The sequence below is a fragment of the Tauraco erythrolophus genome, chromosome 9, assembly GCF_009769465.1.
Source record: "Tauraco erythrolophus isolate bTauEry1 chromosome 9, bTauEry1.pri, whole genome shotgun sequence".
Taxonomy (NCBI): Eukaryota; Metazoa; Chordata; class Aves; order Musophagiformes; family Musophagidae; genus Tauraco; species Tauraco erythrolophus.
The window spans coordinates 10,088,658-10,114,830 of record NC_141473.1 but is presented as its reverse complement, the minus strand read 5'-3'; the positions used below and the strand labels follow the sequence as shown (position 1 = coordinate 10,114,830).

General features: G+C 43.9%; 2 protein-coding genes across 2 annotated transcripts in view; one reads left to right on the top strand and one right to left on the bottom strand.

Annotated features, from left to right (window-relative positions):
- Window positions 1-984: 984 nt before the first annotated feature.
- On the top strand, window positions 985-22,957 carry HABP2 (hyaluronan binding protein 2). The gene is made up of 13 exons (XM_009990913.2): window positions 985-1,053; window positions 9,343-9,376; window positions 14,165-14,293; window positions 15,401-15,511; window positions 15,983-16,099; window positions 16,492-16,611; window positions 17,601-17,772; window positions 18,213-18,321; window positions 18,445-18,686; window positions 19,580-19,722; window positions 20,073-20,207; window positions 21,736-21,881; window positions 22,781-22,957. Exons 1-13 carry the CDS (start codon window positions 985-987, stop codon window positions 22,955-22,957), a joined length of 1,704 nt encoding a protein of 567 aa, XP_009989215.2.
- Window positions 22,958-24,564: 1,607 nt separating this feature from the next.
- The window catches only part of NRAP (nebulin related anchoring protein), a 52,129-nt gene continuing 50,520 nt past the window's right edge, over window positions 24,565-26,173 (bottom strand). Inside the window, exons 41-42 of the mRNA XM_086617054.1 lie at window positions 25,904-26,056; window positions 24,565-24,666 (exon numbers count right to left, since the gene is read on the bottom strand). Of these exons, the coding sequence (XP_086473180.1) occupies window positions 24,565-24,666; window positions 25,904-26,056 (255 nt within the window). The remainder of the gene's footprint in view (window positions 24,667-25,903; window positions 26,057-26,173) is intronic.

The following is a 26,173-nucleotide window of genomic DNA, read 5'->3' as shown; positions in this document are numbered from 1 at the left end:
CCCATTCAGGATGGGAAAGGATGAGGCCATTGTGATTTCACTGGTTTCTCCCTCATATTTCAACACGTGGACACCCCGCTCATCCCTTTTATTTATTGTACACTATTTGAGTCTTCCTGAGCAGGCAACCATATTCATTTTCCTCCCAGTGTTGTGTAACGTGCTCAGCACTATCCTGTTTAACTGTTTTATAATCATAGCGAAAACACATTGCTAGTGACTTCCCTGTGAATTTGAGCTGTGATCTGAAAACACTATTTCTGTCACCCTCTTCTTACTCAGGCTCTAAACTATCTGGGAGAAAGAATATATCTTTTCACTTGTTTTCATAACATGTAGCACAAACAAGAACTGACCAGTAAGTTTGTCAATATTTCCACAATAAAGGGTTGTTTATTCTTGCAATAATGTTGTGATTTCCTCAGTTGCTACTGTTGTTACAAATGCTTCAGCTTCTGCAGACAAGGGGTTACTCAAGAATTTCAATTTTTATTAAAAAAAAAGATTCCAGGTTCTCACATTTGTGGACAAATGCTTGAGAGCATGAAACTTGATGTCTGAAATTCAGAAAATATTAAAAAGCACATTTTCACATTCTCAAAAATCTTACATTTTGTAACTTGATCTCACTATTTTTTCAGGGGGAACAGAGAGAAGTCAGTTCAATTCTTACTGTTTTCCAATTGACAATAAGAGTAGAAAAATAATTCTAATGCAAGGAAAATACTTTGTTTCATTGTTAATTTATACTATTCCCATCTTTGATACTTACTGATTTGAAACGTTTACCAGTGCTTAATGCAGTGATTATCAGGACGAAATGTGCTTATTTGATCAGGGCAATCTGTTGAACATTAAACAATATTTGAAGCACGGTTAATTATTTGCACTGAATTAGCTCATCCTCAAATGATTGTGGCTTGTCTGAAAAAAATATAGGCAAGAAGAAAAAGCTAACTTCAAGAAAAATAAATGAGTATAAGGATGGTTAACAGTGCTTTGGCCCTTCAAGTTCTTCCACTGGTCGTTCTCCTAGGGAACACACATTTGTGCGTGAGTATGTTTTTATATTACTTTTCTTGCCCTGGGCCAACTCTGCTCCTTGCTGAGACGTTCCCAGGCAGCTGGAGCACTTAGCTGAGCATCCGCGTTTCAGGCCAATGAGGTGCCCAACTAAATGCTGCAGAAAAGGGAAGCCCCACGTTTTTTTTGAGCAGGTATCTACAAAGAATGGCCCATCTGGATGCACTCGGTGGCCAGCCGACTCCCAGGGCTGTGTGGTGGGGAGTGCAGTCGCTCCCCCAGTCCTGGGCTCTGAATGATGCACCAAAGCACTGGGCTTCAGCACGGGCCTCTCATCTTCATGCTGAAGGGACTAGAGATCAGATCAAACAGGTCAGGGGGGTGTGCTGGCTTGGCAGTTTTAAAGCTCTTTCATCAAAGGTAAAATTTACCCCAACCATACGTTTCGGATGGGCGAATCGTCATTGCTGCTAATGTGGAAGGAAGGTTAACAGCGAAGTATCCAACACAGCCAGAGATGGTCAGAGCTCTGCTCCAGTAGAGCCTGATATTCTTTCCCAAATCAATTATCTCCTCTTTAAAGTAAAGACTGAAAGAATTACTTGTAACCAAAGCAAAGTTAAAAGTCAGTTTTAAAAACATTTCTTTTGTTCCTCCAAGCACTGAGATCAAGTAGATTTTCCAATGGAGGAATGTGAGATTCTTTCAAAGCTCTGCTTTCTTAATGACAGTTCTTTGCGTCCAAATTTATATTTACTGAAATGCACTGCAAAATTTCAGATGTTGAAACGTTTAAATTGAGTCCTTTGGGAAAATTATATAGTGAGGAGCTTTAATGGGTTATGGATCTTTTTGAAGAGCTTGGTGAATTTGCAATTAGTGATTTTCACAACACAATAGAGTATTTATTAATTAGTATATCATCAGGGCTATCTATATGCTGACAGCAGTGGATGTGGCACACCTGATCCACCAGTACATGTGGCAGCTTACTGAGGCAATCAGTTCTAGGTAGTTCAACGACAGTTTTATAGACATTGTGGGAACCCAATCTAATATAAATAAGCTGGTAATGAATCGTTTGCGTTAATTCACACTCAATGAGAAAAATGCACGTGCAGTCTCAGACAACACGAAGTCTTGCACAGGTTTTCCTAACTATTCCTGAGTGTTAGCTTGATTCATTAGCTTTGACAATCCTAATCTGACTTTACTCTAAATATTGTTGTGGAAAAGGTAGTGTATATATCCCCCCTCCCCGCCCCTGAAAAGTCATTAACATTGCTAAAATGCAAAAGCAATTCTGCTGTCACTGAAAAGCAGCACGACAGAATATTCAGCAGGCTAGCTTTTAATAAAACATGTTTTTTCTTCATAATTAATATAACAAGGTTTTCTGGCTTAGCATTTGGCATGGATCCCAAAAAAACAAAGAAGGGAATGAGTCGCGGTGATGTGACCATTGCATGACAAACATGTTATGAGAGGACATTTTTGCCTTAATGATTTGTTCCGAAGAAAAAGTTACACAGAAATAGCTTGAATGAAAAAGGTATGGACTTCGCACTTGCTGAAACCATGGAAAACACCCTTAAATTCCTATTTCCATCCTTTCCCAGAACTATCTATCTTCATCATTCTCATTTTTATTTAAATCTGGTTTTAGGAGTTTTTATAAGTAACAGTATGGTTAATAAATTATTGGTGAAATATAGTAGAAGTCAAATGCAGATTTAGGCAGTAGCTCGTATCAAGTCAGTCAAAATAGAACAGGAAAACATTCGGACATTTATGGATCTGCAGGGTTTGGAGCAGGACCCTAAGGCAAAAATTTACTTTTGATTCTTTCATATTACCTGAAGAGAAACTGATTTCAGTTGCATAAATCCAAACTATTTCCATAAAAGGCAGGAAGCTGAATGATGGATAAGTGGGAGCAAAATTTGGTCCTTTATTTTGCCATATATGATGCAACTGCACCAAAGTTTGTCTTCAGACATGACAGGTCTTCCCAGGTTGGGTTTTGGGGCTTTTTTTTTGCTTTTAATCACAGTAGGTCCTCACTGATACACACATAAGCATTGTATGAACAGGAACTTTTAGAGAAATCAATAGGTTTTTGCTCAGCAAGATACTGTAGTAGAAATGCACCTGCTGTAAGGTGTTGTATTGTTAAGTGTTCCTTACACTGCCAAAAAGAAATCCAAAGAGCTTTGCTGTAGCGTGTTGTATCGCCGTTCAGACACAGCAATTCAGCTGCCTGTCCTCCCTGACTTGGGCTCATATTCAAGCAACTTTTCTGAAATACACACATATTTAAATGGTATGCTTAAACATTTTGCTGAGTCGAGCTTGAGAAATCTGCAACAGGATGAGACCAGTTTGGGTCCCACAACACTGGTGATGGAGCTGCTCGTACACTAGGCTGCAGCTCCCATTTAACGACACTCTAAAGTGCTTCAGCACATGCTTGCAGGAAAAATAAAGATGATTTTTAAATCAACAGATGTTCAGATCAGGCTTTTTTTTTGGTCGTATTATTGCTCCCTCCAAACTCAACACTTCTGGCAGCAGAGAAGAAGAAATGCAGGAGTCAGAGCAGCAGAGGTGACTCTTCGCTTAATATTTTGGAACTTCAAAAAATTGGTGTGCTTAGTTGTGATGGAAAGTGTTTTAAGTGTCTAGCCATGCCCAGTCCAATAACCGAGTGCGCGTAGTAGCAGAAAGGAAGGTTTAAAGTATCACATTAACATCAAACAATTACAAACAAAACTTATCATCGGTGTCTATCTCCTAGCTGGCCCACAGCACGTATGAAGCTGTTACCAGCAGTACAGGCCTTTCCTCGCCTCAGGTGCTTGGAGACCAACATTTTAAGGTGTCCCAGAGTCAGCTCTGTCTGACATCTTTTTCTAGCCACCGACAGATCTATTCCTATAGTAAACTCCCACTTCTGCTCCCCTCACCCTCCCTCCAGCACTGCACCACCCACACGAGGGCTTTATGCTCCACTCTGCTGCGAACCGATCGCCGCAAAGAGAGGTGAACGCTGTCAAGCCCGTCTCAATTTGTGGCCCGTCAGGTGTAATGCCCTTCTGCAGCGCTCGCCTAAATTTGCCTGATGCAGCAGGAAAGCAACAAAGCCTTGGGAGCCCCCCCAGCTAATTGTGCACGGCGCTCTCAGAGAGGGAAGCGTTCCTCGCTGACCCCCGAAGGCAATCAGCTCATGCCCTGAAGCGTGCAGGTTCACATCCCGTGTAACTAAAGGCACTTAATGACTTTGCATAAGCTTTAAGTCTAGCAGTATAACCTGCATTCCCGGCACCGGCTGCGAAAGCGTTTGATAGCGCGGTGTGCTCGTGTTAGCGTGACAAGGCTGGCTCCTGCAGCCCCCGAAACAGATCGCGTAGCTTCCCCTTGCTGTGGCATCCGAGGCCAACACACTTTTCCACCTGGGAGCACAAGCACACCTCATCCGCCAGCGAGCAACTTTAAAAACAGCCAGCTGCTACCAGGCCACCTCTCACGGTGCAAAGATTAACTTGGAAACTTTGATCTCTTGGAAAACTGGAGCAGGTACCTCCTGTGCAGAGAACCAAGCTGGTTTCAGCAGCACCTCTGAGGGCTGTTGCTTTTTTCCTGGATCCTCATGGTTTTTGTACCAGATGCTACCATGGGAAAGGTTCACAACTGAACAATCAGCCAAATAAATACCTTAAATGCAAACTTCTCTGGGTACCCTGAGACCAGTCAGTAAGGAACATGTCATTTACTCTGAGGCAGACGCAGTTCAGTGCGGAGGCAGGAGATGTCTTGCTAGCAGAGAGGTGAAGAACTCGGAGGTTTTGGTGGAATCCTTTCAGAGAATGGTTTCCCAGGCTAAAAATACAACGTGTTGCGTGTGTGCTCCAGATGATAATATGCCCTGCTTTCATTATACTGCAACCATGGCCTTGGCTGAGAAATACAATGTCATTGCTGGAAAAGCCACTTTCCCTTGAAGTTCAAAGACTGTCACTACCCAAGATGGTTGCAGGCAAAAATCTGGCCGATTGTATGAGCATCAGAACTGTCGATTCCCTCCTCCTTTGGCAAGAAACCCAGACAAAGGTTCCCACTGAGAGCTGTCAGCGGGATCAAGGGGTTCACTACGAAAAGGCAGTAGTTGTGTCTGCCCTCATGGCTCCTTCATGCCTTATGTCAGTCGTGGATGGAAGTTGATCAAATACCCATCCTTGTTCTCCAGTTCATCCCCATCCCACCTGCTTCTCGGCTGCAAAGCTGTGACTGCATAGAAGCACAAACGAGAGGGGCAATGTTTGTTTCGCTGCCATGAAGGACACTTCGCAGCAAGTTGCAGAAGAATTTGCCTGACTTAGTGCAATTAAGCGGATAGACCGATTCCTACCAATGCAGTTTAACGTTTGAACTCACGTAGCGCTTTACAGCGAGGTGTGTTTACGTGTAGAGGTAGTTTTCATCCTTCTGCTTGTCTGTCACACCAGCTTGAGTAGCTGCACTGTTTTCTCTGGAATTACTTCTGTTCTGCACACATGTAAATTCACAGCCTAACCTTGGGTTGTCACTTTGGTGCTGCCTGTTTCTCCACCTGCTTGTGTGGTTTAATTCTTCATTTTGATTGTAATAAGGGGTAGCAAACGTACCCAAGGCACAATCAACAGTTCACCTGCAGAATGTCCTTGGCAGCTGTAAATAATCTCTCTTGAATTTGAAGTCAGATCTTCCTGGCTTTATTCAGAAAAAATGACCAGAGAACAACTGGACATTTTTGTCTGAAAAAGAGCCCTAGGATTGTGTTCTGAGACCAAGAAAGCTCATGGTTCTGGCATTACTGTTTGAAATCTATTACATTTCATTAGTCTCTTTTTCTTGAGGAGTTGAAACGGAAAAATGGAGAGTATCATGTATCTGCAGTGTTTAACCCTGGTACAAAGCCTAATTAGCAAAGTTTTGATGGTTCCTTGGAGAAACAAAGCTTTAGCAAAGTGCTAATCATTACACTGATGACAACAACAAAGGTCAGGTGAAATCAGGATATTTTAAATTTCAGCCTTTTTTCCACCATTTTTTCTAGGATCCCTATAAATGTAACCGCCTCTAAACTCAGCAATGCACCAGTACCCATATAAAATGTCTCTCCCAGATTTTTTTTTCTTTTTGCAGTGTTTCTTTTTTATGAGACTAAAGTAATAAAATTTAAAATGACTCTCCGCAAATTCTTCCAGCTTCGTCCCCCATCTCTGCGGACCTGCTACGATCAGGATCCAGCAATTTTATTCCCTCTTGATAAAGCACACGAAGTATCAGTGTGGAGCTGCAGCAAGGAGACCGTTCGCTGAAACCTGCCCCACAGTCTAATTTCTTCTCTCTCCTCCTCAGCCCAGCTTTTGTCTGAATATTGCTCCTGGCCGGGTTCAGTACTGCACCTCGTTGGAAGGACAAGATCCTCCTCTGCTGGCCATCAGCAATAATACGGCACGGCAGGCAGGAGGCCCTGCCTTCACTGCCTCTGCACGCACCCACTTCTGCGTCCCCCATCCTGCAGCCCCACCACCACCACCTGCAGCCTGGACACCCCATCCTGAAGCCCCATCCTATGCTCCTCTGCTTCTGCATCCCACATTCTGCATCCCGCATCACACCTCCCACGGTCCCTCAAGGCAGGAAGGAAAGAGGGAGCTCCCGCGTCCCCCATCCCACATCTCCCACTCCCTCCTGGCGCAGAGGAAAGCGTGAGCTCAAGCGGATGGGAGGGAAGGAGGCGAGTGCTTCTCCTTCCTCTGCTGCACACCACCATGGAAAGCTTCATGCAGGGAGCCAAAAGGCTAAAATTTGGCCCTGTGCTGGCTAGTGGAGGTGGAAAGGTTTCAGAACCAGTGTGGTCTGGCAAGTGGTCCAGTGGACCTCAGAAGGGAGGAGAAAAGTCTCCACACCTGGAGTTTTGTCCCCTGTGTCTCTGCTGCTGCACCTTGTGACAGGCACATGAGGGGGAAAAGCTCCAGGACAAAATCGGACACTGGAGCCTTATGACAATAATTAAGTTTAACTCTTGATTCTCTGTGCCAGGTGCTCCAGGAGCTTTTTTTCTCAGTAACATTTGTACTGTGGCAGCAGATAGAGGCTTTCATCCAAAAGCAGGAATCAAAATTTGGGACTCAGCCACCTTAGAGCACAGGCCACTGTCTGCTCTGAAGGATGTTAGTGGAAACTTGCACATTTTTCTAAAGCACCAGTTTATTGCAAGGGGGAGTTTAGGGGATTTGCCCTTTTGCAGTCAGCTCTGCCCATGAAGGAGTGCTTGGAAGGGAGGGCTGGGTGGGTAACCTGGAAAAGAAAGCAGTATTGCAAAGCCCTAGGTCTCTCATCTCACTTCTTTTCTTGGTGTGTGAGCCATCCCCTTGGGTGTTGTGAGACTCGTCTCTGCTCTACAGCTAAGGGAAACCGAGGCACAGGAGAGCATGGCACAGTCATGTCCTACACCTCGCTCAGCCTGGACTGAAACTCACCAGCATTCCCATGTGGTGAAGGGTCATCCTGAGTGCAGGGAAGGTCCAGCAGCCTCACTGAAGTCAAACCCTTCTGCTTCCAAATCCTTTCCAATCTCATCCAGCAAACAGCGCAACGAGACACTGTGGAGAGCTGGGCAGGGAGATGAAGTATTTCTTGCTTCCTCCTGCTCCCATTGCTGCTTCCTTGCTCTTTCTTTCATCTATTCCTCCAAAAGAAAGGAGTACACTTGCAGGGTTTGTTTTGGTCTGCGTTTATGGATAAATGCTACTACTAATTGTAAATAGAGCAATTAGACCTTTTCCTGCTACAGTCTCCATTGCAGCCAGGGTCTGGCAGAGGATCTGACCAGCCCTGTACCTGCACTCAAAAAACATATACACCAAGGGCAGAGCTTCTACAGCCTTCTCATTTACCGTCATCTCTGCTCTCAGCGAGGAGGGGCAATTGTGTGAGCGTGTGTCCTTCCAGCTGCAAAGGATTTAGCCATGTATGCGTGTGGCTCACTGAAGTGCACCTGGGAAGGGGCTCCCCTGAGCGGTGCAGGGGACGTCGCGCTCATTAAAGCCAGCGGGAAGGGGAGCGCTGGCGTGTCTGTTCTCCCTGGCGCAAACACGAGAGGGACGCAAACGTGCCTGAAGCGAAAACTCATTTATAGGCTCCAGATAATATTTGCAAATGTGAATTCTGAGCTTTTTTTTGTCCTGTTTCTTATTCATTGCTTCTGACTCATTCGTTCTCAGTCACAACTGGGGTTGGCTGAGAATGTCTTTCTTCCATCTATCGTTTCTAGATACAATGCACAACTAAACAGGGTGTATATTCACAGTTAATTGTACCTGTAGCAATGTGTAGGTGCACATCATAATCATGTGTGATTGTGCATGTATGTATGCTGTCTTTATTACGTGTGTTAAATTGTTTGGAAATACGTTTTCTTCTGACAAATCACGAGAGGGATGAAGAATAGCAGCTCCAAATCTCCTTCTTTATACCCGCTGTTAGCACGTGTATTCTCATCACAGGCAGGTAATCCTGTCCGCAGCTGGGATTTAGAGCAAGAGGGAAAGTGAGCTGAAATCATCACACAGGGGATGCATCCCGATGTGGAGTCAATGTGTCTCCTTTCAGACAAGCCTCACTCACGGTTTATCAAAGGTTGAAAGCTGTGTTCCTTCTCCTTCTGCTCCTCTTTGTCGCTTGTCCTTGATCATGAGCCAAACAGGAAAGGCTGGAGCCCCACGTTGGAGGTCAGACACATGGCATTTCCTCACAGGAAGTGCCAGAAATGTTCTCCTCCATCCAAAGATTGTTGACAGCCTTCCAGCTTGGAGGTCCAGATCCCACCAGCTGCACCATCAGCAAGCTACCGGGCTGGGCTGCGCTGCCTGACCCCTGCTCTGCCCTGCCCAAGCACATCCCAGCCTCCAGCTTTGACAGCCGGTGGGAGTGTGGCCTCTGTCGGTGTCTCAGAGAAGACAGACAAATAGTCACTTAATAAGCAAAAAGGTGATATAAGTCATTCGGGACAGGTTTTTCCCAAAGCACATCAGGCGTGCATCTTAGGCTGGATGCTCAGAAAAGCCAGAGCTCCTACGCAGGTTGTTGGGAGCTTTTTAAGACATTTTGATAATCTTTTGAAAGAGCTCCCAAATATAGCCCAATTAGCTCCAAAGTGGGTAACAGGCTTATCTGGATGTCCAGCACTGGGAAACTTTGTGCCATAAACCAAGCTCCGTGCTGGCTTTTGATTTCAGAAACTGACTCTCTGCCCTTTTCTCTCACATTCAGGCTTCCTATTTCTTCCTGGCTGACCTGCTGAATGGTAAGTGGTTTCCATTTCTTTATTTTAACTACTGCATACAAAACTGAGAGGCTGGTGACCTGGTCCATCAAAAGCCTTCACTAGTGCCCAGCGCTGAGTTTTATTAACTTCATGTACAGCTTTGCTGAGCTTAAAATAAAGCCTGGGATTATGTAGAAATTCTGTTTGACTTTGGACAAGTCACATGGTGAGCACTTCCAGATGTCCACATGTGTTCTGTGTTGGTGCAGGAGACAATGCTGCATCGTGTTCCAGCCAGGAGCATGTCTGGCACATTGGAGCCCAAAATAGAGGCATAGTAGCAGTACCAATTTGCAGCGGATCATGGGGTACTCCTAGACCACACCTGCAACTCACAGCTCTGTTTCAAGTCACTCTGTGGCTTCATGTGCTCAACACAGCTTTGAGGACCGAGGGGTGACACAGTGGGCCATGGGCTGGAGGACAGGTTGTGACACTGGGCTGCAAACCTTGCAGAAGGATAGGCAAAGAGTCTAGTCGTGCATGAAAATTGAAGGTCAAATAAATGAAGGTTAACATTCCCTTGCAGCTTACAATTGTGGAACTTATTTCCGCAAGGTTTTGCCAAAGAGCAAGAAGGTTCAAAAAGTGTTTAAAAGCTCATGCAAGTAAAAAAATCATTAAAGGCTAAGTAGCGTGAAGATGGTGATAAGAGAAAAGCTATGATGAATGTTGTGTGAGGAAGTGTAGATTGTGTGAGGATTTGTACATCCTTTTGCAACCTACTTGGTCTACATACAAGATTATAGTTTTATCGATAAGTTTAGTATTTTTGCAGGTAAGCCCTGCTCCTCCTTTTCTTGATTTCAGTGGCTCTTAGATCTGAGTTTATCATTTGTAGCTAAGAAAATATTACATTAATTTTGTTCATTTTCTGACAAAAAGAGAGTGTGGCTTTTACTATACACTCATCATTGATATGGTTTTTGTTCATTCCAGTAACATTTGGCTTCCAGGTCAAACCTGCAAGTCCAGCAGCCTTGTAGCTCATACAGCACTGCTTCCAAATCAATGTTGCTCTTCTAAAAAGATGTGTGTGGAAAACAAATTTCCAAATCATTTGTGCATCAGAGCTCAGTACTTAGCTTCTGCAAGCATTTGGCCACAGAGTCACCACTTGGCTTCAGGCTCTATGCACAAGCCTTGTGCAAAGTGGTTGACTTGCCTTGTGATGGTAGAGTATTGCTTTCACAGTTTCTTAATTCATTCCCTCCCTTTATGGTCTTTACCTCTGTCCCTCTACTGTCCCTGCACTCTCCTGCTCCTCATCCTCATGCAAGTCCCCACTCCTTCTGCCGTCATCGTCTGCCTTCACCCAGAGCCCATCCCTCTGAGGAAAAGGTGTTGCAAAACCACTTCTAAGTAACACCCACGAAACTATTTGAAAGTCTTGCTGGCTTTGTTGTTAGCTGGTCTCACTTCTTTCGCAATTTCTTCCTGAAGCCATGGATACTCCCAGACACAGCCCTTGTGGAAGGGAGGAAATACCATGAGGTCTCATCTCTGCAGAAGTAAATGGGGGACATCTCGTTATTTAAAATACAGTCAGAATTTCAGCCTCATAAAAATAACACTATATTATTCTCAGAGCTGGAGACAAAAAGTATTTAGAAAGGTGGTAGGAAAACTCATCCTGCTTAAATTAGGCCAGATTTCAGTCAATTCCCAGAGGTTCAGAGAGCTTGAATAAACGTTGGGTACTTTCTGGCACTTTTATGTGTTGGCAACAGGCTTTAACTTTGCACATCACTCATCTTGACAACTGCAGTCCAACAAAGTTACCTCACAATTCAGGTCACTCGATGCCATCCTGATGCATCACTTTCCCACTCGGAACATTAGTCGTGACTTGATCCAGTGAAGGTTTTGAAAACAGTGTGACTGCCGGCATTGGGATATCTGTTCTCTTCGTAACAGAGAGCCCATGTAAGCTAATGAACAAGGGGATATTGATCAGAAATCCATCGCTTGATTGACAGCTCTTAGTAATGTGAAAAACTGCAGATGAAAGCTTGAGCAGTTTAAAAGATCACCCAGACCTCAAAGCTGATTTGAAGCTTTAAAAGTCAATCTCTGCCTATCAATTATGGGGGGATTTTTTTGTACTACACAGAGGAAAGTTATTCTTTGAAAATTTGCATGCAGGATGTCTAATTTAATTTCATATAATAGTCACATTTCAGTGACAAATGTCAGATCACTGCTTTTTTTAAGCATGTTAAGGTTTTCCAGCACTTACAAAGAATGAGCACTCTGATTTAGTAATATGTTTAAATCAACCAGTGTATCAGACTTTATGCGTTAATTATGTGCTCAGATAAAAAAAAGTGTTGTTTTTGCTTTACTAAACCTATGGCTTGTTATGAATAATTAAAAAAATGGAATGGGAGCACTTCTTAAATAAGAGATGTGGAAGCCAAATAGTTATTTGGTGTCGAAGCAATGATGAATGAGAAGACATCTTTTAGTTTGATGTCATGTACCCAAGTCAGGGTTTTCTGTTCTTTGTTTTTCACTTCTTCATGCAGCTGGGGAGGACACAGAGTAGCTGGGAGATAGGAAGCATCACTCACATGACCCATACAAGCTATTTTTCTTACACAGTTTCATAAAGAGAGATGGTGACGGAGAAAGCAGGGATGCTGGTGATTTCTCAGATCAGCTACATTCTCATGTCACCTCAGCTCCCCAACTCCCACTATTCACACAGGGGCCAGGGCACCCAAAAGGGTTTGCTGATGTTTTCCAAGCCCTTTCTGCATGTGCTCTTAACTCCACATCTTGGTCATAAAGTTTCACTTAATGCTAATTGCCAGTCCATGAGGGGGTTGCTCAGTGCTCCTAGCTCAACTTCAGCCCTGGTCACCCAAAAGCGCCCTCCTCCAGGGCTGACTGGTGCCAATCTGGCCTCAGGGGTGCATTAGCCTGTCCCAAAACTACCTGGGGGTCATCTGCCCCATCAGTGCAAATGGGGGTTGGTGCTCCTCCACCTCGCAGAGCCACCAGAAGAAGCAGGCATCCTGCAAAACTTGAATTGCATCTTGGCCAACTTGAGTTTTATCACAGGAATGTATTTAAAGTAGTCCACAATGGGTTCACAAGTAATTTTGAAAGTGTTGTTAATAAACGATTAATCCATTGCTGATAAATGGCGCCAATGTACCAAAACAAAGTGACAGTATCATTTCCTAACACCATACTTACACTGAGCTGTTTTTAAAAATCGCGGTAGATGCTTCTACAACAGCTTAGCTATTTGTGCTCATTTGGAGCACTTATTTTTCCTCTGTGGACTCATGAGAGTCCTCACTGGGCTCTGTAAAGTACGCTATGGGTGTTTGCAGTCTGCTTTGGGCAGCCGTAACTCCCCTGTTCACCCTTCGCAACTTTTAACAGGCACGTCTTTTCTATACAAAGGGCTACCTCATTCCTCAGAATACTTCTTTAAATCATCTGTGGAATAAAAGCCAACATTCCCCATCAAGATTTTGAAAATAAACAGGGGAAACAAAATCAGACTCCTTCAGACAAATCCCTCAAACTCAAGTCCGCTTGTAAAATCTCCCCTCCGACAAAGTGAGATTGCAGGCTGCGTTTCAGGCGAAACCCTCTTTTTGTTTTCCTTTCTTAACTACATCACATTAAATTTAATTTTGTTCACTGTAGACAATGTCCTTATCTTCCAGTGAGATCCTTCTGTTCCCCAGCAAGGCACACACTTCTGCAACACTTGCACACTGTCGAGACTCAGCTCCTGTGGAAATAATGAGCTGAGGAAAAGGAGTCTTGACTTGACATAGCAATAAATGAGGTGAAACTTTCCTCTTTTTTTTTTTTTTTCCTTTTTCTGTTGAGAAACTAGAGTTGGCATGTAGGAAAAAAAAAAGAAGAAAAAAAGACAGTTCTATTTTAATATGAAATACGAAACACCCATTGTACAAAAGTGGATTTTTTTTTTTTCAGAAGCAAAGAAAGAATAAAGATAAAGGCTGCAAGCGAATGAATGAGGAGAGAAGACTAAGATAATGCAGTCGATAATCAGTTCAAGGCAGAGCATTATCCATGGGGCTATCGGTCTGGCCCTAGGGGAGAGCTTTTTAAAATGTCTCTGTATGTAGCTTAGCTTTGCTCATTACCATAGCTTGTCTTTGAAACATCGGAGTGGCTTCCACCATACCTGTGCAAGGAGCTACCAGCTTTAATCAACCAGCCCCCCAAACGCAGGGAAGCTGCGGGTCATGCCGTGTCCCCGCACGCAGCAGGCACCCGCGGGCCAGTGCGAGTCTTGACTCGCGCTGCAGCAGCGGTGGTGCTGGTGGTCTAAGCAGCCGGACAAAGAAAACTCCTTCTTCTTGTAAGAATCTAAATCTCCTTTTCTCATGGTGCTGGAAACAGCCGTCAGCATCTCCCCGGGCTGTGGTGCCCATGCCTGCAGAGCCCCCCACCACTGTCCCCTCCACGGTGTCCCGGCTGCCAGCACGGGAGCTGGTGGAGCACCCAGGGTCCCAGCACCCTCCGGGAACGGAGGCGAGGGCAGATTTAGGGGTGCGTAGGGGTGGTGGTGCTGAGTGGGCTCTGCTCACGCCAAGGAAGAGCTCAACAGCACCTTTGGTCCTCAAGGTGATGCGAGCTCTGGACCTGATGACATCCCGAACGAGCTGAAGGACATTCTCTGTCCATCCCAGGGAATCACTTCTGCCATACCTCTCTCCTTCAAGCAGTTCTAATTCCTCTCTTCTTCCACCCTCTTCTCACCCCTCTCTGCAGACGAGGCTGACGAATATGAGTACTACGATGAGTACACGGAACTGGAGCCAGACCCCTTTCCCCAGCAGCAGTCCTGGGAGGACCCTGACTGGTTTGAGGCATTTTCTGGCTACAGTGATACCAGAAGAGGTACCTCTAAGGGGCGGGGAGGCAAGGAAGGGGTAAAATCCCAGCCCTGTGCTTGCAGCGTGAGCGTGGCAGGGCTCGGCTGCCAGCCTGCTCTCGAAATGCCTGCATCAAAGGGACGAGTTAGGGGGATTGTTTGCAGTGTTCTCCTTTGTATTTCTCTTGTAAGGAGCCTGTGTTTTATCTCCAGGTTTCACAGGATGGATTCTGATCATGAAGAACATTTCTGATTGCTACTACAAAAAAACACAGGCTTATTTGTCTATAGGCACTGTAAGATGTAATTGCTGTTTTCATGGGATGTATGTTATGTCTTTATGTTGGGAACCAAATGTAGAGCAGGTTTCCTTTTTTTTTTTTTCCTTTTTTCTCAGTTGCAGGTTTTTTTCTTTTCTTTTTCTGTTTTGGCAAACTTCGGGAGAGCAGGAAGGATACTCGAGATTGCTCAGGGAACACAAAAGGAGAGACAGGGAAGTTGCCTGTAACATCCCCTGGTACAAAGAAAGCAGAGCTGGTATGTGGCTGACCTCAACACCAATTTCTCCTGGCAGCCTTGAGTGGAGTGGAGAGGTTGAGCATGCTGTAAGAAGCAGCACTGTAGTGACTCTCAGCAAGTGCCTGCTCCCTTGCAGCAATAGCCACCAGGGTTATTACACAGTATAATGGTGGTAGAGGACTTTTCCAGGGGAGATTTAGTGCCCCGTTGTGACCAGGACAATGCCAAATCCAGACCTCTCCACACTGAGTGCAACAAGGCAGATGCCTAGGGCCAACTCTGGCTCTTAAGGCATCTGCTTCTGCCTCTGCCATAGAGTCAAATCTGTTTCTGAGCAAAGGAAGGGACTTGCCCCATTACAGCTCCATCGTAGACATGGCAAAGGGAGCTGAGGAGCTCCAGACCCAAAACCATGACCTGTTACAGTTTACAATGGATTCTGCAGCAATTCATAACTGCTCCTGCGGCTGCTAAGCTGATGCATAAATGCAGTATGCGGGTTTGGTGGGGCAAGGAAGGCAGCCTTCTGCAGGCAGAAAACATGAGAAGAAAAAGCAGTAGATCAAGGTGGAGAAGCTGAAAGTTAAACCAAAAGATCTCCATTCTTATCCTAGCAGACCCATGTTCCTCCAACCCCTGCAAGAACAACGGTAGATGTGAAAACAGAGACAGCAGCTTCAGCTGTCTGTGCCCCGAGCCGTATGCTGGGACTACGTGCGAGAAAGGTAATTGCTCTTCTGCTACTTACACTCCTTATTTTGGCAACTAACATTAGTTACAGCTCTGTCAGTGGAAGCAAACACAGGGCTTTATAAGCCCACTGTTTGCTGGGGTGAGGGTCCTGACAACCCACCGCAGTCATGTTCATAGGTCTCACACTTAGCTCCTCATCCAGGCCAAAGCCTGTCTAAAGTGGTGTCCAGTAAAACAGACTTTAGGTGTGCAGAAAGTGTACCTATATCCCCTGCCAGGTGGGCAGTGGTGAGCTGCTGGTTGGTCCTGCAGCCATAGATAGTATTAACGTATTTTTCCATAGATAATATGAAGAGGAAGGGAAGTCCTAAGTCCACAGCAGACAGATGAAAGCCTCCTCAGAGCATTAGGAGAATATGTGTCTTCCTATGACCCCTGCGAAGGCACAACTCTTGCACACACACAAACGCTGATGAAGTACCTCGTGTGTCTGTTTTCCACAGTGAAGGACATGTGTTTGAAGAAGAGGTGCCACAGAGGAGACTGTCTGATTACATTAACTCCACCTTATTTTCAGTGCAGCTGCAACCACCCCTACAAGATGCCCAGCTGCCAACAAGGTGAGCACAGCCCCATCAGAAGAGGCTCCTGCTTGAGCGGGGCACGGAGTGAATCATGGTAGGGACAGCACGGTGAGGTCACCTCACTGCAGATGGTCAGCAGTAGGAGACACATGCAGCCCACCGCAGAGGGTGGTCCTGTCCTGGTCATCCAGCCTGAGTAAGCTCTAGTGCGCATCCATGGGGCTGGTCAGTGATCAGTCATGCTTGATTTTCAGGGTAGTGGTTCACTGACTGGTGAGACCCCCAGTGATCAGTGTTCTACAAGAGTTCATAAGAACTTGAAGCCAACAGGCAAACTGGGAGCTCTCCCCAGTGTCCATTAGGCATGTGAGTGGCTGTATAGTGCTCAGCAGAGTGACAAGGCTGTTCTGTGTGTTCCACCTTGACAGCAACTTCATCATGCAGACCAAACCCATGCAGAAATGGAGGCATCTGCAGACGGCACAGAATCAGATCAAAATTCACCTGCGAGTGCCCTGAACCTTTCAGAGGGAGATTCTGTGAGATCGGTACGTCACAGCTCCAGGGGAGAGGGTAGGGGCGAAGCCTCCATGCAGTCAAGGGCTGCCTTTACCCCATGGTCAGACCGACACCACCATCACCCCAGGTACCTGACTGCAGCCAGGGCACCGGCTTCCTTGGGAAAAGCGTCAGAGGAAGAGGCTGACTTCTGCAGCCATCATTGGCAAAGAGGCTCACAAAAGTTTCCATACTAATGTTTTCCAAGTGTGCTTCAGCAAGGTCTATACTGAGTGAGCACATTTCCCAGAGGCTTCACATGTCCCATGGAGAAGGAATGTTAGGCTTTCCTTAAACACTCAAAAGTTGATGTAGTGAAGATTGATGTCCAGTTGCCTGTGACTCCCCAGGCTGGGGGGACAGTGACTGACACAGGGATGGGTGATCAAGGGCATGGGATTACCCCAGCCTGCATGGAGAGCCTTCTGCCTCTGCAGCACCACCATGGGCACCGCACTCCACACGTTTCCAAGGAGAAGGATTTGTTTATTTCTCTTTTAAAAGTTGATTGCACTTCAAACTCCATATACCACTACGTGCTCCATGTTGCAGGTGACATTTCCTCCAGCTCACATACAGGTTAGGTTCACAGCCCCACAACCTTCCTTTCAGCACATCCATTGCCCTGACATGATAGCAGCTCTGTGTCCACGTCTGTCTAATTCTACTGATACCATTTCTTGCCAGGCCACTGACAGAAAGATTCTTCTTTGGCGTTAAGACACCTTTTAGCTGCTAGGTGTTTACTGTGTAAAGAGGTTTCAGGCATTTGAAGTCAGTCAAGCTTCAAGCTGGACAGATGTTGGGACATTACTCTCATTTCTGGCCTGTGTAAGATGAGGGATATCATTACATGACCCAATAGGTCCCTCTGATCCTCTGTAAAACGAACATAGGGCAAAGGAGGGAAGAAAGAGGAACCGCTTTGGGCAAGGAACAATGCAGAAGTCATTTTCATATCAGCATTGTCTTTCTGCAGGACCGGATGATTGCTATGAAGAGGCCTCCTCTAAGTACAGAGGAAGAGTGAACCAAGCAGTGAATGGCAAGACCTGCCTGCACTGGAATTCCCACCTTCTTTTGGACTACTCTATTAATGCCTTTATGGAGGACGCTGACTCTTACGGCATCGGTGAACATAACTTCTGCAGGTAATATTTTGAAGAAGCAACTGTAGAGGTCTATATCAAAGAGAGCACTGAGGACAGACTGCTCATGAATTTGGCAAAACAATGGTGTTAAGATCTCACATCTTTCTAGACACTGCCTGTCTGTAAAATCCCGGGGTGTTAGAGGTGCGCTCCCCAAGTCACTGTACTGATGTGAGGCTTCTAGAAGTAGCGCTCATTTCTGTGAATCAGTCCCCTACTTTTCTTAGGCTTAAGATAGGTATGGGAATAGTAAAATGGCACAAGTCCCTCTCCCTTATCTCGGTCATCTTCTTTGTCAAATCTTATGAAAGAGCATCTTTGGAAGTTTGGCTCTCATATGGGAGCATGAGGCAGCTCCCCTAGGAATTCTCAGCTCCTTCACTGGTTTTGTGGAGATTTCCCCATTCCCATTGGCTGATATTCTCAACTGTTCCCTTCAGGAATCCCGATGAGGATGAAAAACCCTGGTGCTACATCAGAAAAAATCACAAAGTGGAATGGGACTTCTGTGACATTTCACCCTGCTCAGGAACAGATGAAGAATTAGGAGTAAGCTATCTGGCAGCAGGTAGGTGGTCCAGAGCAGCAGGTGAGCCGCTGTTACTTAACTCCTCCAGTCTGATATTATCTCTGCATTATATATCTGCTGACTCTTCCAACACAGCTGAAGAGAGCCCACAGCTAACAGACAGCCCAACAGACCCACCTGGATCAAATGAAATATTCAAAACATGTGGACAACCAGAGATTCAAAGGACTCTCAAGAGGATATATGGTGGAGCTAAGACTACAGCTGGCAAACATCCTTGGATGGCATCTCTGCAGACAAAGACTTCAAAAAGGAGCAGACATTTCTGTGGTGGAGTGCTAATTAAAGCATGCTGGGTTCTTACTGCTGGGCACTGCATTAATGAGTAGGTGCATGTCCTATGCCTAGGGTAGATAAACGTATAAAAATCAGGACGGTTATTAAAGACAGTTTGGAATTCAAATTATTTGCCATCCAAATGTTGCTGGGAATCAAATTGAAAGAAAAACATATGTGTGGAAAAATGAACACATACATGAAAATATACATATACTTAAAATTGATCCTTGCCGGAATAACAAATTAAACTTACCCTCCACTCACCTAAAACGAGCTAAAATAGTTGTGTGAGAAGAGGAGGAATGTAACAAGGTTTTGCAAAGTATGAAAGAAGGACTCCATGAAAACCGCAGGGGATATTGGGATACCATAAGCAACATCACATGTTGGATCATAATCAAGATCTCCAGAATAGCCAAAATATGCTTTTTGTTTTCAATTGTTTATGTGCCAGCTAGCGTAGTATATGACATTTCCTTCAACATTTTTGTTGAACAGGTTGGAAACCACTATCTTTGGAAATCAGTAGATTACACACTGGAGTAATTCCAGCACTGATGATTTGAAGTACGCCCAGACAATGGCAAGCAATTGTACTGCCATGGCTCCATTGGTTACCACTCATCATCACAGCCGCAGTAACAGACTGTGTGCACACTGCTACTTTGCCCCAAAATGCAAAGAAAAGAGTATTCATGCAGCTTTAAATTGTTTTGTTTCATGACTGCAACAAGTTAAGAGCATGTGTATTGTCCAACACCATTGTTTCCCTGACTAAGCCTTCGTATAACGATCTTAGGAAATCTTCTGGCCATGCTCTACAAGAGGAAGAAGTATCTTGACTTCCAGATACTAAAGATGCAGGTTTTCACCACCACTGATAGACAACATCTGTGTGTCATTTACTTTCTTGTTTGTTTGTTTGTTTTTTTTTTCCAGAGAATCAGCAGAAAATATCCAAGTAGCTCTTGGAAAGCAAGACCTCAACAAGAGAGAGCATCAAGAGCAAATATTTGATGTGGAGAAGATAATCGTACATTACAAATACACAGAGAAGAATGGTGTCCCACACAATGATATTGGTAAATCCCTTTTACTGAATATTCGTGTGGCTCCTCTCCAACCTCAGTTGTTTGAAGCGCCTCTCTCCAACTAAAGCCAATGTAAAATTCCCATTGAGAATATATTCTGGAACTAATTAGGCCAAATTGTGGTTTAGACCCATTTGAATCTTTGGGATGTGAATTGTGATGGCCAGGCAGGAGTCACTGGTGGGGTGAGTTAAAAGAAATAGGGGCAGGTCCAGCATGTAGTGCAAATAGCACATCGGGTATAGGCAGCTTTGCAGAGGAGGGGGTTGCAGACTGACAGCGGTGGCTAGGGATTACAGTTAGCTACGAATACTTGTTGTGGTTGTCTATCTCCTCTCTAGCACTACTTAAATTGAAGCCAGTGGATGGTCACTGTGCAGTGGCAACAAAGTATGTGAAAACAGCGTGTCTGCCTAACTTCTTCTTTCCTGTTGGGACCGACTGCTTCATTTCTGGATGGGGTGAAACAGAGACAGGTATTTACGGGCTAGCTGGCGTTTGGTGGGTACTTCCGTGGGAAGGTGTGCTGGTACTTTCAGTAGCAACTGCCAGGCCCAAACATGGAGCTAGGCACTTAGTGAAACCAAGATGTGGAATTCAAACTAAGGACAGTTGAACCTTGTCATGGAAATTACTCATTAGCAGAAATCTCTAGACAGATTAGATTCTCTAATCCGTCTGTCTACTAGAACAACCAAACCTTTTGGAGTTCTGAAAAAATTCTCTACGGTTTTTTTTTTTGCTTGCCATCTGACACACCATGTCATGGTTTCATCTGAAGCCAGCAATAGAAGCAAGAAGGTATCGAGAGAGGCTATTGTATAGTTTCTGTGTTTCAAGACAGGACCAAGAAAGACAGGAACTTTCACATGGTTTTCCAGCCCATTGGATCAGAAAAAGCATTTTCAGAAGCAGCATCTGGATCTTCAGATGCACCGAAAAAGAGAAAAAAAATCCAAAGCTTTTCAAGTTTAACCAGCTCTATCCAAAACCTTTCTTGCCCGCAGTAAATCCTAAGGGGAGAAATTACTATCCTTAAAAAAAGATAATGGCAATTTTCTGAAAAATGCATTTTCTCGTGTTCTGATTGATGTGTTGCTGTAAATCAGCAGAAGGAAAATGTGTCACTGAGGCTGCAGTGGGTGTCCTAGTGCTTTGTGACTGATACAGCCTGATACGATACATAGGACCAAATTCTCCCTTCTGATGTAACTCTCATTGAAGTCCACAAGAGACAAGTGTGTCCATTTGATCAGAATGCACCAACAGAATTTAATGGACATTTTGTAAAAGTTCCAAATAAAAAGTCTCTCTTAAAAAGGGTATGGGGATTTTTTTTTCCCCAACAAAGAATATCAAGTACCCTGTACGTGTTCAAATTAGATGGCTCCTTCTTTGAGCAGAGCTATTATTAGCATTTCAGGAAATCACTGCAGAAATGGAATATTTCCTGAAACTCAAGCAGAACCAAACTTATAAACCACCTTTAATTATCTACAGATGTACTGCTTTGAAACTCTGGCTATTGCCTTTAGATGTCAAGTTATGTCTTTAGATGCACTATAATTAATCATTGCCCTTAAATATTGTATGATTTTCAGTTTTGATCTGTTTCATTAGCCTGTGTGTTAAAACATCTAATGGCACCAGTCTGAGAAGGGCTGAGCAGCTCGAAGTCCCATCGGGACCCGCAGGAGCTGCAGACAACCAGCACCCTCGAAAAGCAGGATTGCACGGGTAGAGCCGATTGGAGCCGAATTCTGAATGCCTGACTTTCCTTTTATTCAGGCAACAACTCAGTGTCCTGAGTGAAGCTTCCAGGCTCTGACTCCAACCCTTACCATTTCAGACAGATACTTCTTTCCTTCCCAGGCTAGCCCATGCATCCCCCCTGCTCTTCCCCCTTCTCATTCAAATGGCAAGCAAGCTCCTATTTTGAACAAAGACAACATATAACAGGACTGGGAGGAAGGTGACTCCATTTTTTTGGTGCACATCCCGTAGATGAAGTATCCCGTCAGCTGTTAGATACCAATGTCAAGCTGATATCGCAGAGGAAATGCAATGCACCCAGAGCATATGATCACATACTGGATGAAAGCATGTTTTGTGCAGGAAATCTTCGGAGACCCAGAGCTGATTCTTGTCAGGTCTGTTGCTTTTTCTGTATTTAAATACTAATTTTTGTGTAAATAGTCAGTCTGTGCAGAGTAATAGCTTTGGCAGGGTGCTGCATACGTATCTGTTTCTCCCATCAGTGTATTTCAACAGCCATCGTCTTTCTTCAGTGCAGTTTGAGATGTGTATCCCTAGAGCTAATGTTGTCACTGTCAGCTGCAGGTAGATCTATGGAAGCTGGAGACTAGCCTGGAAAGTTTGGCTTCTGAAGCAGTCTGTCATAATAACCCAAAAACTTGCCTTTTTTCTCTCAATTTTATTACGGCCTCTGCCACGAGAACCGATTCTAATCTGATTTTCACTCTCAGAGCTAAGAATTGCAGGGAAAGTCAGGATTGATTTTTTTTCCACTACAGCTAGTGAAAATGTGAAGCAACTTCATGTTTATACCGTTGCAAGATCAGAAGGAGTTTGAACAATGTTTTCTAAGGTGCAAATTACCACTGTAAGCATAAGTGGCAATAGAAATCACCAATAAATCAAAAAATGAGATGAACTAGCTCAGAATAAAGTTGTTTTGAGGGGTGGGGGAGAGATCAAGTACTTTCATTTATGCCAAGGATCATATCTTTATCTTTCTGAGCTCAGGCTCTGAATGCCTGGTACTTTCATACCTGGGAAATTTTATGTGACCTTGTCAGAAATATGCCACAGACTTGAACCAACAAAAACTTACGTCCAAAAAGCCTGGTACCCTTTGACCCGGTTCCGGAACTGCAAGCCTACTCAGGAACTGAGCAGCATCTGATGGTACATTCAATAGGAAAAAAAACAACATTACAGCTTCAAAGTCTTGTGATAAGAGAGGAGCATTCTTATTTCGGTTAACATCTTGCTTCATGTTTTGAGCATGTGTGATTTTTCTCACCAGGGAGACTCCGGAGGCCCACTAACTTGTCTAGAAAATGGCTCCTACTACGTATACGGCCTCGTGAGCTGGGGTGATGGGTGTGGGTTAAAAAACAAGCCAGGAGTTTATACCCAGGTGACAACATTTCTCAGCTGGATTAAATTCAAAATTCGGTCTGAGTCAAATTCACTTCATTAGAAGACAGCTTTGGAACAACAAACGGTAAGCTTGAGATATTTACTTACTTTTGTCATTTCTTCAAATGCCTCCTCATAGACCAAAACTGTTACTGATATTTTTCTCATGGCCTACATGGGGCATCCTTCATCATCCATCTCGAAAACAGCCTTAGAGCGTTTGCTAGAATGTCAGTGACAGTTTTTCTGTTGGGGCTTTGAAATAAGCCCACATTTTGTAGGCAAAACAGATCAGAAAGTAAAGCAACTCCAGTTCTTCCCCAAATCAATCAAAGCTGCAGTTGCCAATGTTTCCAGTTCTGCTTTTCAAGCCCTGAAAATTTTTCAGGCTCAGCATCTGCCAGCTGTTCCCTCTTTTCCTCATGTCCCTGTCTAAAGTGTGTTTTTTCTGCGCTCATCGGACCCTGACACGTCAAAGCTCAAAAAATCGGTGTGTGCTCCTAGAGCCAGTACCATTTTTCATATACATAAAAATCATCATGTGCCTACGTTTGCAAGACTGCGGCCACTGGAATTACCTGAGGAAGGATGAACAGGCAGGGGAATTATTTTTAAAAGCACTGCTGTAGGGCAAATAACCACAAATTCCATTAGTGATGCATTCCAGATTGAAAAAGAAAAAAAAAAATCAATATTAGAATTATCCACTTTATTCCTGATTAGAGGATAATTACTTATTATTCTCCAGATCTACAATGGTACATGTGTGCTTAACTTCAATACCAGTGAGACCTAGGGGGTATTAAATCCCATTAAAAATATCAGTCTAAAGATATTGGATAATTCTTGGCTTTTTATAAGTTTTGCAAGGCAAATTATGTAATTTTTGCCCGATGATTGCATAGAAATTTGAAAAACAGGGGATTGGTATTAAATCAGGATATAAAGAACAGATATCTTTGTGAGGAGTCAATTCCTGAAAATAGTAATGTCCCTTTCATCTGAATGCCAGGGTTGACAATCGTCTCTAAGCAGCTACCTGATCTACCAATATCTACCTCTATTACAATAATTTCTAAGAAACAAATTCTGATTTTTTGTTTTGGAAGTTTTGAAAAAGATGGAAGAACTAATTGTGATCTGAATATATCCTGTCAATCCTGCTAATCAAGAACAAATTCTCCAATGTCTGCTAAAAGGCATGCCCTTGGTTAGTCAATGGTAACTTTGCTTCCACTAGCCTTTGTCTTACTCATCTGTTAAACCACCTGAATCATGCTTTCATATTCTCTTAGGTTAATGGTGCCAATAATCCAGGAACATAAAAATCTCCAAAGATTACAAGTATGGAATAAGATTAATGACAAATTATTTAATATTCTATCAATCAGGTTCATTCATCTGTAGTACAAAGCTGAGCCTGACAGTCACCTAGTATTAATTTCATGTACAGCTTTAAATAAATATCAGATTCTGCAACACATACAGTGATAAATCACAAAGTATCCACTCAAAAATAAAACGATCTGTCATAAATTGCAATGTTTAGGTTGCTTTTTAAAACAAAAAGTTCTTAGATGCCATCTATTGTGCTTCCTAGAAAACTGGAAGAGCTACAGGATTTGCAGAACAAGATGAAAATCTATTTGTGTTATGTCATGTTTCTGTTTATTTCTGATACAGCTGCATTTTCCTTCTCTTGACTTGCAGAATTTCTGAAGCGTCAGGGTTGACTGTGACCTGCTGAGATCCGTCTGTCTCCAATTGGTCCTGTAAAATCAAATCCAAGTAAACTGTGAGGACAACCACTGGACAGGAGAAGGTTTTAAATATTATTCTAAATTAATATTTGCATATTAAAATTTACCACAACTGTCAAAAAAATGAGCAAAATCTAAATCACTGCTCTGCACTGAGCAAATCTCTGCAATGGAAAAGTGCAAAAATCGGAGCCATTCACGTAAGTTAGATACCACACATATCAAAGGACTGAATGTGCTCAAGTCCTGATTTCTAATTTGAGCCCTAAATAAAGAGCAAAACAGCAAATACCTGAATTCCAGGTCGATTGCACACCTGTAGATTTCCCTGGGACCATCAGATCTTTATCATATGTAGGGCTAAAGAAGATATTGCCTGCAGTTCTCACTGCCTGCATTACTCAACAATAGTTATAATTTATTTCCTGAGTAACTTTACAGATAGGAATATAAACCATGGATGTGTGGTGTTTCTCTTGTGTGACTTGTTGCCAAAGTTAAAACTTGAATGAAACAAGTGTTTAAAGTGCAGAGCTTCTCTTTTATTGTAACTTGATGCTTCCTAACTGTAGGGGCTACAACGCAGGGGACACTGCAGATTGGGAGTCATCCCTGTGGAGGTAGGGAGAAGGAAAACCTGGAAGATCCCAGCTTGTAATTTCTTGCATCTTCAGCTGGACAGAGATGGAGGAGGCTGGAGCATTCTCCCTTTGCAAAAAGTCTCTTACAGTATTGGGGAGCCTCCGACAGCACACATTAGGCTGTTAGGAGTCTACACTGAGCCTGTCAATACAGTTGCCAGTGGAGATTACATGGCAACACATAATTACACGGCAACAACAAGTGGTGTCTTGCTGAAATTAGGAAAAAAGAATGGGAGTTGTACAGGGAGTCCCTTCTACCTCTACTTCTGCTTTCTGTGCAGGTACTAGGACACTTGGAGATCTGACAGCACCCATAAATTAAGGGAAACACATAGTATAAATAAATCCTATCCCATGGCACTTCCTAGTCCCTACAGGAATTCCTCAGCCATGACAGTGCTGAATTCTCTTGAGAGGCTCCTTCAAATTAAGGTGTACACAAAGCCACAAAGCTTTGTGACGGAAGGATATATGCTCTGTTCAAATAATGGGGAGAACTGTAGACTCCAGGGAGCATTCAAAAGCATTAAACAGGATGTGTGCCTGTCTGCCTTCTAGAGAGCAGATCTGCTGGGATTTGTGAGAAGGGTTTACTCTACTTACAACTGCAGGTCCATACTGAGCAGAAGCACCCTGCAATTCCATTTCCCGAAGGTACGCCAACTCAGCGGCTCTTCTTGCCATTTCGACTTTGTGAGAACCTGGGGGAGTCCAGCCAATGCCTCTGAGCCAGTTCAAGTCAGACTTGTATTTCACCTGAAGGAATGGAACATACACCAGTGTGTATTATTTTGTTTGGCTCTAATCAAACCATGTGCCCTGGGTATACAAGAGAGAGCAACAGAGTCGATAACAAACAAATTATTCATTTTT